Source organism: Panthera uncia, chromosome B1, assembly GCF_023721935.1.
Source record: "Panthera uncia isolate 11264 chromosome B1, Puncia_PCG_1.0, whole genome shotgun sequence".
NCBI classification, from domain to species: domain Eukaryota; kingdom Metazoa; phylum Chordata; class Mammalia; order Carnivora; family Felidae; genus Panthera; species Panthera uncia.
The window spans coordinates 158874253-158889869 of NC_064811.1; the positions used below are offsets into that span (position 1 = coordinate 158874253).

Here is a 15617-nt window from a genome sequence, read left to right on the forward strand (position 1 = left end):
CTTGATGAACATGGAGTGCATTACACTAAATGAAATAAGCCAGCAAAAGACAAAAGCTGTATTGTATCAATTATATGTAAAAATAAAAAAATTAAAAAAAGAAAAGAAAATAGAATGGTGGTTGCTGTGGCTGGTGGAAGGAGAAAATGGAGAGATCTAGGTCAAAGAGTAACACACTTTCAGTCATAAAAAAGGATAAATTCTGAAGATCTAATGCACAGGCATGGTGACTAGAGTTCATAATATGGTATTGTATACTTGAAAGTTGCTGAGAGTAAGTGTTATTACCACACACACTTGGGCACACACACACACACACGCAAAGAGAAGAAAAACGAGTTAACTATGTGAAGTAATGGATGTGTTGATTATCTTCATCTTGGTAATGAATCCACAATGTATATCAAATTATCACATTTTGCACTTTAAATATATGCAATTCTATTAATTATTCCTCAATAAAGTTAGAAAAAATAAGTGAATCGGTAAGATGTTAAATATTTGATATGCTCAAAAAATGTAACGAGAGATGTTACAGCAGGTAAGGAAAAATCAAGGCTGTTAGAAAGTGAGGTCAAGGAGAGACTGGGCTAAACTTAGGATAGGGAAAGGGTTAGGGTTGGGGCACTCTAGGCTATTTTGGATTTTTCATCATAACTGAGTAACACCTAAAATAAAATATCTTTACTTTTCAATAATTTAAAAATTGCATATGTCTTCAAAATTAAGATAAAATATTTTCATTAAGTTCAAAGAAAGAAAGAGAAAAAGAGAGAAAGAGGGAATGAGGTGGGGGGAGGGAAAAGTTTGACTTACCAAATCTTTTTCCACTATAATGTGAATTTCTAGGTATTGGGGTAATAGTTTTGGAAGAGCTGTTTTCTGAAGAAAAAAGGATTTATCGAATGTTAACATGTACTGAATTTGTTAAAGTGAAAATGCCGACATGTAAATAAGGAAAAATAACAACATATAAAACCTTCATGAGGACTTAAATATAAAAATTAATTACAAATCAGAAAATTTCATTTGAAAATGTATTCTAGGTTTAAGAGAGTTCCAGTGAGCTTGCTGGAGTAATGTAAGAGTTTAAGTTATCTCTATTAATACTGAATGAGAAAGAAAGTGAATATAAAGATATATATTCTGTTGTCTTCATCTCGTGACAAATCTACATTACCAGTTCACACTTGAAAATTTTTCACGAACTGTCCTCCTAAAGACTATGGCAGCACCAACTGTGGTGCACTAGAAATCTTTCATTCATTCAGTATAGGGAATATTTGAGAATTCATTGACAACACATAAATTTGGGTAAATAGTATTCCTTGTACTATTAACTATATGTGTACACAGGAAAGAACAAAGTGCGCAATATCAGAAATAATTCTGCAGTCTCAGAGCATAAGCTGTATGCCCCATTTGGTATGATGTAATAATTCTTGATTGTGCCAGGTCAGTCAGCTAAAACTCATCAATTTATTATATCATCACTTAGCACTTTAAATCTAATTTTTATACAAGCTGTATTTCTAACACATTGAAATTCCATTTTACATATAGAAATTAAAAAAAAAAACTCACAAAATTTCTTCCTTGATCCAATTAAATACACTAAATACAAGAGTATTTACTTGATCACCAAATACAAGAGTATTTACTTGATCACTAAATACAAGAGTAACAAGGTACAACAATTGGGTCTGTCATAAAATAGCATAGGTTAAATGAATAAATGAGCAAACTAACTGGACTTAATGGGTAGAGCCTAGATTTAAATTAGTTTGTTTAAATTCCCATAGGGAAGTAAAGTATGCCTGTATCATATTACCTATTTTTGTCATTACCTGTCTGTCTGATTACATGCATATATGCAATTTTGTAGAAATGAAAGTGCTCTTATTTCTTATTTTCTCTCATATAATGCTGAAATACATGAGTTTGGCCTCCTAACCCTCTTTTATAATTTCTCTGCAAATTTTCAGCACTAACTAGTCTTATAACAATGGTGATCATATAATTTATTGTTCTAACTGGAATAATATGGAGTGGGATAAGAGTTCACTAAAACTAAATTATATAATTACTGAAATTGATTTTTAGTTCTATTTCATCACTTTGGTAGACCTAAAATATTTCTACTCAAAAGTTATTTCTAAAACTAGATTTCTTCTTATATACATCTGACTATATGAAGCCAAAACATTTCTAGGTTTTCTTTGATTAAAAATAGCATAAATAATTTTTCTTGAAAAATACTCATGGACTTTAATTTCTTAGCCATATCTCCCTATAATGTGTCTGATATTTTTAGAAAATTTTTTCAGTATATTCTTAATATTTTCATTACATTGCTTATGATTTTGTTCAAGGTTACATTTTATGGTTTATACACTTGAAATTGATAACACCTTCAACTGACTTTTTACTAAATACCATAATTTTTTTAAGTTTATTTATTTTGAGAGAGAGAGAGAGAGAGAGAGGTGTATGTGTGTGTGTGTGTGTGTATGTGTGTGCAAGAGAGGACCAAAGAGGGAATCCCAAACAGACTCCATGCTGTTACCATGGAGCCCAATGTGGGGTTTGAACTCATGAACCATGAGATCGTGACCTGAGCCAAAATTATGACACTGTTGTTACCCTGACATTTTTCCCTTTCAAATTTACATTCTTCTTCTCACTCTTTAGTATTTAAATTTATAAATGAAATTAAATAATATTCACTGTAATGTCAGATAAGTCACCTTCAATAAAATGAGCTTCAAAACTCATTAACTCACTAAGAGATTATTTAATTTTATTAATTTTTTTTTAAAAACTACTTATTGCAAAGCAGATCAAGAATCTCATGTACCATTAATCCAGTTACTCCAATGGTTATATCTTACAAAAAGCTGTAGTACATTATCAAAGCCAGGAAGCTGACTCTGTACGATGTATATGTGTATATTTCTATGTTATTCTGTAATGTGTGCATTTATGTAAACACCATTGCAATCAAGACACGGATACATTCCATTATTGCAAAAATCTTCCTTTCATATCTCTTTAAAGTTACACCCACTTCCAACTTCCCATTTATTCCTAACCTGTGATAATCACTGATCTTTCCCCAAAATCCAGGTTCATAGTGCCTCCCTTATATTTAGCCTTAATCCAAACATCAGAGAATTCCCCTGTTCTCTGCTCCATGCCAAATCCATGACCTGTGCTAAAATGTGTCAAAAAAGTACAGGAGAAAGAGCAAGAAGATCAGGAAGAGACATTTTATCTAAAGACGCAAAACAAAGTCCAGTGTAGAAATGTAAAGCTAAACAGAACAACCATTACTCTAACAAATTACCATTCACCTTAAACAAAATATATCACTAAAAGAAATATGAAACCTCTGGTAGGTATACTAAAGGTAGCAATAGCAAAAACACACACTAACAGATGTATATTCTGACTATATTAACACAAACTTTTGAGCTAAAGACCTAGCAGAAAGATATGCTCATTTCCAAGGCTAAAATTAATATTTAATTCAATATCTACTGCCTACTGACTTATGTAACATGTTTACATTTCACAAAAGATAGAGAAGGGATACAGACAGGCAAGAAGAAAATGCAATATAGAAACTATAACTACCATGAGACTTACACAGACACAGACACAGATGTTGGAACTATCAGAAGGAATATTTAAAGTAACTCTGGCTAATATGTTAAAGGCACTGATGGAAAATCTTAAATAATGCAATGTGAGATATGTAATTTCAGCACCAAATATTTCTACAACAGCCACCTAATATGGAAAGTAGTTGGTTGTCCCTATCTACATGTGTTTATGCACATTTTATTTTATCATTGAGTTCCTTTGAGTTGTATCTTGATAAGTCAGTATTTGTAACTTTGCAAATAGAAATGATCTAAAAAAGAGAAAGAGGTTGCCTGTTTGCTTCTCAGAGGGGGGAAAAACATTTTTATAATTTTCTCACTGACTTCTAGATAAAATCAATGATTGTCTAGTGAAAGTTTGGCAGACATATCTTCTATTACTTTAAAGAATATTTAGTCTAATTAATGACATATCAGTGGTGCCTGGGTGGGTCAATCAGTTAAGCATCCAACTCTTGATTTCAGCTCAGGTCATGATCTCATGATCATGAGATCAAGCTCCACGTAGGGCTCCATGCTGGACATAAAGTCTGCTTAAGATTCTCTCCCTCACCCTATGTCCCTCCCCCACTTGTGCACATGAACACATGCTCTCTTTCTTTCTAAAAAAAAAATGACAAGTCACTTATAAATGAAAAATGCAGAACAAAGCTCAAAAATGCCCCAAAGAAGGATGCTGGGACAGCAGACATGAAGTACAAAACCCCTACAGGAAAAAAAATGTGGAAAACAGAAGTTTTGAAGAATACAAACAATTTGACATAATTAACATCTGTAAAACACTACAGAAAACAACTGCAGAATATATACAGAAACATATATACTAAAGTCAAATGCACTATCTGAACATGATGAAAGTCAATTAGAAATAAGTACCAAGAAAGATATCTAGAAATGTCCAATTATGCACACTTCTAAATTTCCCATGGTTCACTGGAGGAGTAACAAGGGAAATTTAAAAATATGTTACATTAAAAGATAATAAACACATAGTATATAAAATTCAAGAAATGAAAAGACATCAATTAAAATCAGGGTGAGATACTCCAGAAATTATCCCCTACATAAAACCAATAAGAGAACTGGCTAAAATTGTTAGAGTCAACTTTTTCAGATCTCTAGAAATTAACAAATAGCCTGCAGCCTTCTGGGAGTGTTTGTTCAATAAAAATAACTTATCTGGGTAAAAACAGTGATATATGGAGGATTTGAATTTGCCCTAGTCTTTTCTCCCATTAATTGAACTCTAATAGCAACATTTGCAGTAAATACCAGCAGAGTGGCAACCTCCAGAAAATGCAGAATATGGCTGGAACATCTTCAAAATCTCATTTCCAAAGAAATGTCACAACCTGACCTATTTTGTTCCTAGAAGACCTATTTCAAGTTTGTCTGTATTGAACTAAATTACATTTTACAAAGTCTGAAAAGCTCTTTTTTCAAAGGGGTTTGTTTTAAACAATTACAAGCATTTTTTTTAACTTTATAGTTGTCTGGGACAGTGAATGACCATGGGGCAAACAGTAGACCAATAAAGGAAAAGCTGGAGAATAAGATACCCACATGCAGCTTTAAAAAGCTATGGCAAATTTCTGGGAATTTAACAGACTACACACATGTGTATACATGCCCAAGGCTGTATACATACTTAGGAAAGACCTGAAAAGACCCTAAACTCTCACTTCTGAGAGATCTTGAGACTCTGTGCAAGGATAAAGTGAAATGAAAGGCACAGTTGTAACTGCCTGGCCAAGTGACAAAGGCATTTTCCAACATGCACAGAGAGACTCTCAGCAAAAACTGGGAGACTTACTGTTTTCAAGCATTTAAAGAACTCTGTGTGATCATTAACCCACCAATAAGATAACAGAATAGAAACTTCAGTGGCTACTCATAACACATAATACAGACTTTAGAAAACCAGTTAAAAAATTCACAAAGCAAACAACTACAATGAATATCAGCAACAATATTTGATGGAGGGGGATGTGATTTCCAGAGTTATCACATTATATTACTTGGAATGACTAGTTTCAGTTTTCAAAAAATTGAGACGTGAAAAAGACCTAGAGTATGACCCATATACAGTCAAAAGGTCAACAATAAAAACTGTCTTTGAGGAAGATTAGATGTTGGACTTACTAGAGAAACACTTTAGGTATTAAGTTATGTATAAATACTGAAGGAGAATACTTTAATAATGTCTGACTAAATATGGAATGTCAATAAAGGCATAAAGTTATTTTAAAAAACAAATAGAAAATCTGGTATTGAAAAATACAATAATTGCAATAAAATATCCATTAGAGAGGCTTCACATCAGATATGAGCAGAGAGGAAAGAATTGGGGAACTTGAAGACAGATCTATTGAGATTATACAATCTGAGGAAGAGAAAGAAACATGAATGGGCCACAATAAACAAAATCTAATAGACCTATGAGGTACTGTCAAGCAGACCAACATATACATAATGGGAGTATCAGAAGGTGAGGAGGTAGATAAAAGTGCAAAAGAATATCCCAAGAACTAATGGCCCCAAATTTCCCAAATTAGGGGAAAAACATTAGTTTACACAAAAAAGAAGCTTAGTGAACTCCAATTTAGATAAACTCAAAAACAACTACTCAGATAAATTCAAAAAGAACTACTCATCATAATAAAAGTGCAATAAACAAAAGATAAAGAGAGAAACTTGAAAGAAACAACAGAGAAGGGGCCCATCGTGTACAAGGAATCCTCAATAAGATTAATAACACCTAATTTTTCATCAGCAATCATGGAGTCCATAAGACAATGAAATAAAAAACATTCAAAATGATGAAAGAAAAACACCTGTCAAACAACACTACATGCAGCCTATAGGTAAATTAAGAGCTTAATAATATACAAATGATGATCTATTTTAGAAAGATATGTTCAAGTAGTATGTAAAACTATATATAAAAATAAAAGAGTAATTTTACCAAGGTAGTGGTAACTTGACTTTATTTTATTGACTTTATTTATATAGTGACTTCATTCTTCCTTTATTTCTAAATTTTACTCAGTAATATGTATTTTTGCTTGAATAAAAATAGAAAATAAGAAATGTTACATAATACAGTATAAGCTTGAAATACATTGTTGTGTAATTGTCATATATTTTAGATAGAATAAGGATGTCTTATTATAAGATGTAGAAAGAAGATATCAAATTTGATATTTCTACTCCACAGAAAAGTAGCTCCTTTTCACAATGAACAAAATTCTACACAAGTAGTTTCATAGTATGTCCTAACATCTGAATTAGCACATTACCTGCGAGCTTAAATTATCTTTATAGGATTGGTCTTTCTGCCAAATATTGCTGTAATTTTCTGCTAGCCATGGTATATCTTGATTATCATTTTTCAGTTGATAAATTATGTGCTCAAATCTTGCTGAAGATTCCAATGGCTCAATTCCATAGCTGATGTTTTCAAACTGAAGGAATCCCCTGAATATTTAGAAATCAATGACATAAAAACCCTACAAAGCTATAATCTAAAATGTGAAAAGTACTTTAAATCTAAGTTAAATTTCAATACTTTAAATTAGGTATTTATATAATTTCAAAGCGCTAAAAGAAACCATGTCTAAACAACTAAAGGGAAGTATTAGGATGTCTCGCTAAATAAACCATGTCAGCAAAGGCATGGAAAATATAGAAAAGAAATCAATAGAAATTCCAGCTTGAAATATACTAAGGAGCACATTATAAACACACTTTATTTTCCTATTTTTTCAGTCTACTATTGGTAACTGAGATACCACATCTACCTTAGTTTTGCTCATATATTAAATAACAACATATATTTAAAAGTATTTTGTATTACCTGTATAGTAGTCATATTCATTCAAGATTTATTAAATAAGGCCGAGTATTTGTTGAAAATCAAGACACTTGTTGAGAATTCCACAGGAATAAAGGTCATTTTCTTCCAGAGATTAAAATAAGGGAAAGCAGGTATACAGAGTGTACCTCTAAAGAGGGGGTATCTATGAAAAGCCACATTAAATGGATGCCAATTTTTCTGAGATGACATGAATAAATTCTAGACATCAGGCAAACAAAAACAAAAGGAAGTTAGGGAGAGTCTTTTTTTCTTTGCTCTGGACCAGTCTTCCTCTGATAATACCTTTCTCCTGCCACTAACACTGATGAAAATCATTTATTCCTGCCTTTTACGTCTGAGGTACCTTCTTAATTAATTGTTTTATGCCTGATACTGAGTACACCTAAACTTAAAAAATACAATATGCAGCTATTTAAATGACAAGTTAATATCATTTCCTATAACTATTTGAGACAATTAACATTGCAACAATATTATTTATTTCTAAAGTTTCTTTTACGGAAACTATCCCCTTCTGCACAGTGTCTTAAAATAATACCTGCAGTCAGAATTCCCTGGTGTGATTTCATCTGAACAGGCACTAAATAAAGTCCAACTACTAATATTAATATTAAAAAGTGAAGCCATCATAAAGGAAACTTTCAGAATGTGGATCCTCTTTACCTTCCCAGATTTATGTCTGCTAGCCACTAGTTTTCCATGTCAAAGATGCTATACCTGAGTCCAGAACAGATGCTGAGTGTTGCAAGTGAATTTGGAAAATTTGCAATATATCCTTGGTAATGGCAATGTATCTGAAAAACAACATAGAAGGGTAAACAAATAAATTATTTATGATTAAAAATGTATTTGCACACATTACAGAAGATTAAAAATGTCAAAATAATTAAAATAAGATTTATATATAGATAGATTTATTAATGCAGAGTTTCAAGGAAAAAAGGTTTCTGAAAGTCCTGTTTATTCTGTACCATCAATGTGCCAATGAGTACTCTCAGCCTGAGTTTATCTCTCTCACATACCATTTAAGAATTTTTTCTAATGTTTATTTATTTTTGAGAGAGAGAGACAGAGTATGAGCCAGGGAGGGACACAGAGAAAAGGGAGACACAGAATTCGAAGAAGGCTCCAGGCTCTGAGATATCAGCACAGAGCCAGACGCCGGGCTCAAATTCACAAACTGTGAGATCATGCCCTGAGCTGAAGTCAGAAGCTTAACTGACTGAGCCACCCAGGTGCCCCATCGCATGCCTTTTTTTTTTAATTTAAATTTTAGTTAGTTAATATACAGTGCAACATTGGATTAGAATCCAGTGATTTATCACTTACATACATGAATACCCAGTGTTCACAAGTGCTCTTTTTAATACTCATCCATCTAGCCCATCTCCCACCCACCTCTCTCCATCAACCCTCAGTTTGTTCTCTATTGTTAATAGTCTACTATTTATTTCTCTCTCTTCTCTTCCCTCTCCTTCCTATGAGCTCATCTGTTTTGCTTCTTAAATTCCACATATGAATAAAATCATATGGTATTTGTCCCTCTCTGATTGATGTATTTTGCTCAGCATAATACATTCTAGCTCCATCCACTTGTTGCAAATGACAAGATTTCATTCTTTTTGATGGTTGAGTAGTACTCCATTATATAGAGAGACCATCTTTTTTTATCCATTAATCAATTGATGGACATTTGGGCTCTTTCCATAGCTTGGCTATTGTTCATAATGTTGCTATAGCCATTGGGATGCATGTACCCTTTCGAATCTGCATTTTTATATCCTTTGGGTAAACACCTGATAGTGCAATTGCTAAATCATTGAGTAGTTCTACTTTTAGTTTTTTGAGGAACCACTGTACTGTTCTACAGAGTGGCTACACCAGTTTTCATTTCCACAAGCAGTGCAAGAGGGTTTCCCTTTCTCCACAACCTTGTCAACATCTGGGGTTTTTTAGCCATTCTGACAGGTGTGAGGTGGCATCTCATTGTGGTTTTGCTTTGTATTTCCCTGATGATGAGTGATGTTGAACATCTTTTCATGTATCTGTTAGCCATCTGGATGTCTTCTTTGGAAAAGTGTCTATTCCTGTCTTCTGCCCATTTCTTTACTGGGTTGTTTGATTTTGGGTATTGAGTTTGATAAGTTCTTTATAGATTTTGGATAGTAAGCCTTTATCAGATATGTCATTTTTAAATATTTTTAATATTTTGAATATCTTTCTCCATTCTGTAGGCTGCCTTTTAGTTTTTTTGATTTTTTCCTTTGCTGTGGAGAAGTTTTTTATCTTGATGAAGTCACAATAGTTGATATTTGCTTTTGTTTCCCTTGCCTTTGGTGATGTGACTAGGTAGAAGTTGCTATAGCCAAGGTCAAAGAGGTTGCTGCGGTGGTATTATCTTCTAGGATTTTGATGGTTTCCTGTCTCACATTTAGGTCTTTCATCCATTTTGAATTTATTTTTTGTATGGTGTAAAAAAGTGGTCCAGTTTCTTTCTTTTGCATGTTGCCATCCAGTTTTCCCAACAGCATTTGTTGAAGAGACTACTTTTTTTCCATTGGATATTCTCTCCTGCTTTGTCAAAGATGAGTTGACCATATAGTTGTGGGTCCATTTCTGAGTTTTTAATTCTGTTCCATTGATCTACATGTCTGTTTTTTTGTGGCAGCACCATACTGTCTGGATGAATATAGCTTTGTAATATAGCTTGATGCCAGAATTGTGATGCCTCCAGTTTGTTTTTCAGAATTGCTTTGGATATTTGGGGCCTTTTCTGTTTCCATACAAATTTTAGGATTGTTGGTTTTAGCTCTGCAAAGAATGCAGATGGTATTTTGATAGGGATTACATTATGTGTAGATTGATTTGGGTAGTATAGGCATTTTAACAATGTTTGTTCTTCCAATCTATGAGCATGGAATACTTTTCCATTTTTTGTTTGTCCTCTTCAATACGCCCAATACCTTTCATAATTGTTGTATAGTCTTCAGAGTGCAGGACTTTTTACCTCTTTGGTTTATTCCGAGGTATATTATTATTTTTTGTGCAATTGTATATGGGATCAATTCCTTGATTTCTATTTCTGCTGCTTCATTATTGGTGTATGGAAATGCAACACATTACTGCAGGTTGATAATATATCCTGTGACTTTGGTGAATTAATGTATTAGTTCTAACATTTTTTTTTGAAATCTTTCAGGTTTTCTACATAGAGTATGATGTCATCTACAATTAGTAAAAGTTTGACTTCTTCCTTGCCAATTTGGATGACTTTTATTTATTTTTGTTGTCTGAGTGCTGAGGCAAAGAATTCCAGTAGTATCTTAAATAACAGTGGTGAGACTGGACATCCCTGTCTTGATCCTGACTGTAGAAGAAAAGATCCCTGTTTTTCCTCATTCAAGGTGATATTAGCTGTGGGTCTTTTGTATATGGCCTTTATGATGTTGAGGAGTGTTCCACCCATACCTCCGTTGTTGAGGAGTTTTATCTACAATGGATGCTGTATTTTGTCAAATGCTTTTTCTGCATCTATTGAGAGGATCATATCGTTCTTATCCTTTCTTTTATTAACGTGATGTATCCCATTGATTAATTTGCAAACCTGTACCACCTCTGCAGCCTAGGAATAAGCCCTACGTGATCATGGTGAATAATTCTTTTGAAGTACTGTTAGATTTGATCTGCTAGTATCTTGTTGAAAAGTTTTTCATCCAGGTTCACCAAGGATATTGGCTTATAATTCTCCTTTTTAGTGGGGTCTTTGTCTGATTTTGGAATCAAGGTAATGCTGACCTCGTAGAATAAGTTTGGAAGTTTTCCTTCCATTTCTATTTATTTTGGAACTGCTTCAGAAGAATAGGTATTAACTCTCCTTTAAATGTCTGTTCATATTCTCCTAGGAAGCTGTCTGGTCCAGGACTCTTGTTTGTTGTGAGATTTTTGATAACTGATTCAGTTTCTTTGCAGGTTATGTGTCTGTTCAAATTTTCTATTTCTTCCTGTTTCAGTGCTGGTACTTTGTGAGTTTCTAGGAATTTGTCCATTTCTTCCAGATTTCCCAGTTTGTTGGCATATAATTTTTCAAAGTATTCTCTTATAATTGTATTTCTGTGGTGTTGCTTGTAATCATCCTCTTTAATTCATAATTTTATCTATTTGGGTCCTTCTTTTTTATTTTTGATAAGGCTGGCTAGGGGGTTATCAATCTTGTTTATTCTTTAAAAAAAACAGCTCCTAGTTTTATTGTTCCCTGGGTATTTTGTTCATTTGTTTCTATACCATTTATTTCTGCTTTATTATTTCCCTTCTTCTGCTGGCTTTAGGCTTTATTTGCTGCTCCTTTTCTAGCTCCTTCAGGTATAAGATTAGGTTGTGTATTTGGGACCTTTCTTGCTTCTTGAGACAGGTCTGAATTGCAATATACTTTCTTCTCATGACTGCTTTGCTTACCCCAAAGGTTTTGGACTGCTGTGTTTTCATTTTCATGACTTCCGTGTATTTTTTAATTTCCTCTTTAATCTTCTAGTTAACCCATTCACTCTTTAATAGGATATTCTTTGACTTCTGTGTATATGAGGGCTTTCCAAATTTTTTCTTCTGGTTGACTTCAAGTTTTATAGTGTTTTGTTCTAAAAATATTCATGGTATTATCTTGATCATTTTGTACTTATTGACAGCTGATTTGTGACCCAGTATGTGATCTATTCTGGAGAATGTTCCATGTGCACTTGAAATGAATGTGTATTCTGCTGTCTAGGATGAAATGTTCTCAATAATTCTGTTAAGTCTATCTGGTGCTGTGTGTTTTCCAAATCCAATGTTTCCTTGTTGATACGCTTAGATTATCTGCCCATTACTGTGAGTGGTTGTCAAAGCCCCCTACTATTATTTTATTATTATGAAAGAGTTTCTTTATGTTTGTTATAATTGATTTCTATATTTGGGATCTCTCAAGGTGGGGGCAAAAATATTTATAATTGTTAGATCTTCTTGATGGACAGATCCCTTAATTATGATATAATGTCCTGCTTCATCTCTTCTTACAGTGTTTGTTTTAAAGTCTATTTTGTCTGATATAAGTATGGCTACTCCAGCTCCTTTTTTGATGACCATTAACATGATAGATGGTTCTCTATCTACTTACTTTCAATCTGGAGGTGTCTTTAGGTCTAAAATGAGTCTCTTATAAACAGCATATAGAGATGGGTCTTGTTTCTTATCCATTCTGATACCCTATGTTTTTTTATTGGAGCGTTTAGCCCATTGGCATTTAGAGGAAGTATAGAAAGACATGAATTTACTGCCATTGTGTTGCCTGTAGGGTTGATGTTTCTGGTGATGTTCTCTTGTCCTTTCTCATCTTTGTTACTTTTGGTCTTTTTTGTTTTGTTTTGTCTTTTCTCCACTCAAACAGTCCCCATTAAAATTTCTTGCAGGGCTGGGTTAGTGGTCACAAAGTTTCTTAGTTTTTGTTTGAGAAACTTCTATTCTGAACGACCCCTTTGCTGGATAAAGAATTCTTGGCTGCATTTTTTTCCCACTTAGCACATTGAAAATATCCCGCCACTCCCTTCTGGCCTGCCAAGTTTCTGTTGATAAATCTGCTGTAAACCTGGTCTTCCCTTGTAGTTTAAGAATTTTTTTTCTCTTGTTGCTTTCAGGATTCTTTACTTGTCTGAGTATTTTGTGAATTTGACTATGATATGGCTTGCTGATGGTCAGCTTCTGTTGAATTTTTTTCAATTTATTTTAACATTTATTCATTTTTGACAGAGAGAGAGCATGAGCAGGGGAGAGGCAGAGACAGAGGGAGACGCAGAATCCAAAACAGACTCCAGGCTCCAAGCTGTCAGCACAGAGCCTGATGCGGGGCTTGAACCCATAGACCATGAGATCATGACCTGAGCCAAAGTTGGACACTTAACTGAGCCACCCAGGTGCCCCAGCTTCTGTTGAATTTAATGTGAGTTTTCTGTTCTTGGATTTTGATGTCTATGTCCTTCCCCAGATAAGGGAAGTTTTCAGCTATAATTTGTTCACATAAACAAACCTTCTGCCCCTTTTTCTCTCTCTTCATCTTCTGGAACTTCTATGATACAAAATGTCCTTCCTCTTTAATAGGTTGCTGAGTTCTCTAATTGCTGTATCATGATATTTGGCCTTTGTATTCCTTTTCTTTCAGATTCATTATTTTCCATAATTTTATCTTCTATATCACTGATTCACTACTCTGCTTCATCCACCCTCACAATCATGGCATCCATTGAGATTGTATGTAGGTTATAGATTTTTTAATTTCAGCCTGACTAGATTCTAGTTCTTTTATCTCTTCAGAAAAGGATTCTCTGGTATCTTCTATGCTTTTTCAACCACAGCTAATATTATTATAATCGTGGTTTTATTTATATATGTAAGTTTATTTATTTATTCTGAGAGAGAGAGAGAGAGAATTCATGAAGGACAGAGAGGGGGGAGAGAGAGAGAGAGAATCCCTAGCAGGCTCTGCACTGAAAGTGGAGAGCCCAATGTTGGCCTTGAACTCACAAACCGTGAGATCATGACCTGAACTGAAACCACGAGTCAGATGCTTAACCAACTGAGCCACGCAGGCACCCCATAATTGCGGTTTTATATTCTAGTTCAGACATCTTACTTATATCTGTGTTGATTAAATCCCTGGCCATGAGTTCTGTTCTTTCTTTTAGGGTGAGTTTCTCCATCTTGTCATTTTGTCCAGAAAAGAAAAGAGCAAAGACAAGGAAAAAAAAGGAAGAAAAAAAAACATACAAACAAACAGAACAAACACAAAAAGCAGGAAACAAAAAACTAGATCCTGGGTGTGTTGTGGTCTGCTGTGTTCAGAATGATTTGATAACTATTTAGCTGTGTTCAAGGGATGAGACAAGCTTAGTGGTCCTCCACCATCTTAGCTCCATTTCTCTATTTTTATGTACAACAATCAACCACATAACAGGTCAATTATATGGAATAAAATATTTGTATTAAATTGTCCTCACGGAACAAACATATCCCAATGATAATGGTATGGCCACTTCAATAAACATATGATAATAAATATCTAAGCCATCTTAAGCTTACCTTAAAATATGATGACTCTGAATGCAAAAATCCAGTTTCATTATATGTATAAACCAAAAAGTTCTGGGATAAGAATGAGCTAAGAAAAACAAAAATAAAAAATGGTCGGTCATGAACTTAATAGGAATATAAACATTACTATAATAAAGATAAATGTGAAATATACTGGATTTATATAATAATATGCTTTAATTAGAGTAATTTTAGTGTGGCATAACAGTTTAAATTGACAGAACTAGCATATCAGAAAGTTCAGCTTTTCTTAACACTGGAACAGACTGAAATCCTCTGTATCAGTGTGTGCCTGTGTATATCTTCATCCAACATATATTTACTGAGTGCCTACTGACAGATCCTCTTCTAGGCATTAGGATACAGCAGTAAACAAAAGACAAAACCACTGGTTCATGACAATAAAGGACACACACTGCTAGCATGTTAGATGTTAAGCATGTTATTAAATAAGGCCTGGGTGAAGGAAGTTGGTTGCAAAGTGTAGATAGGCTGCAAAGTGTAAATAGCATAGAAAAGCTCACTGAATAGATTGAGTAGAGACCTAAAAACAGGCCACATGGATTTGCATAGATATGTTACTCCAGACAGAGTTAGGAGAAAATCCAAAGATCATGAGGCCAAAATATGCATTCTATATATAAAGAACAGCTAGGGGAAGATGTGACTGGAATGAAATCCTGATTGAAGATGAGAGACAGTAGTAAGAGATGGTGTCACAGAGATGAGAAGATTTTGAACAAATAAATGATATGATCAGATTGATACTTTATTTTTTTAAGTTTTACTTATTTATCTCTACACCCTATGTGGGGCTCAAACTCATAAGATCAAGAGTCACATGCTCTTCTTACTGAGCCAGTCAGGGACCCTTCAGACCAACATTTTAATAGAGTCAGATTGAATGCTTGTTGAGAATTATCTGTAGGGCAAGTAAGTAGAAGCAGAGAAAGCAGTTAGGC

General features: G+C 33.8%; 1 protein-coding gene across 4 annotated transcripts in view; it reads right to left on the reverse strand.

Moving 5' to 3' along the window:
* LOC125923287 (disintegrin and metalloproteinase domain-containing protein 18-like) overlaps positions 1-15617 on the reverse strand; it is a 143694-nt gene that overhangs the window by 113521 nt on the left and 14556 nt on the right. For 3 of the 4 annotated variants that reach the window (XM_049631470.1, XM_049631469.1, XM_049631472.1), the window contains exons 4-7: positions 14644-14722; positions 8260-8336; positions 6965-7142; positions 817-882 (exon numbers count right to left, since the gene is read on the reverse strand). In XM_049631470.1, coding sequence (XP_049487427.1) covers positions 817-882; positions 6965-7142; positions 8260-8336; positions 14644-14722 — 400 coding nt within the window. The remainder of the gene's footprint in view (positions 1-816; positions 883-6964; positions 7143-8259; positions 8337-14643; positions 14723-15617) is intronic. The other variant, XM_049631471.1, reaches the window with a different exon arrangement.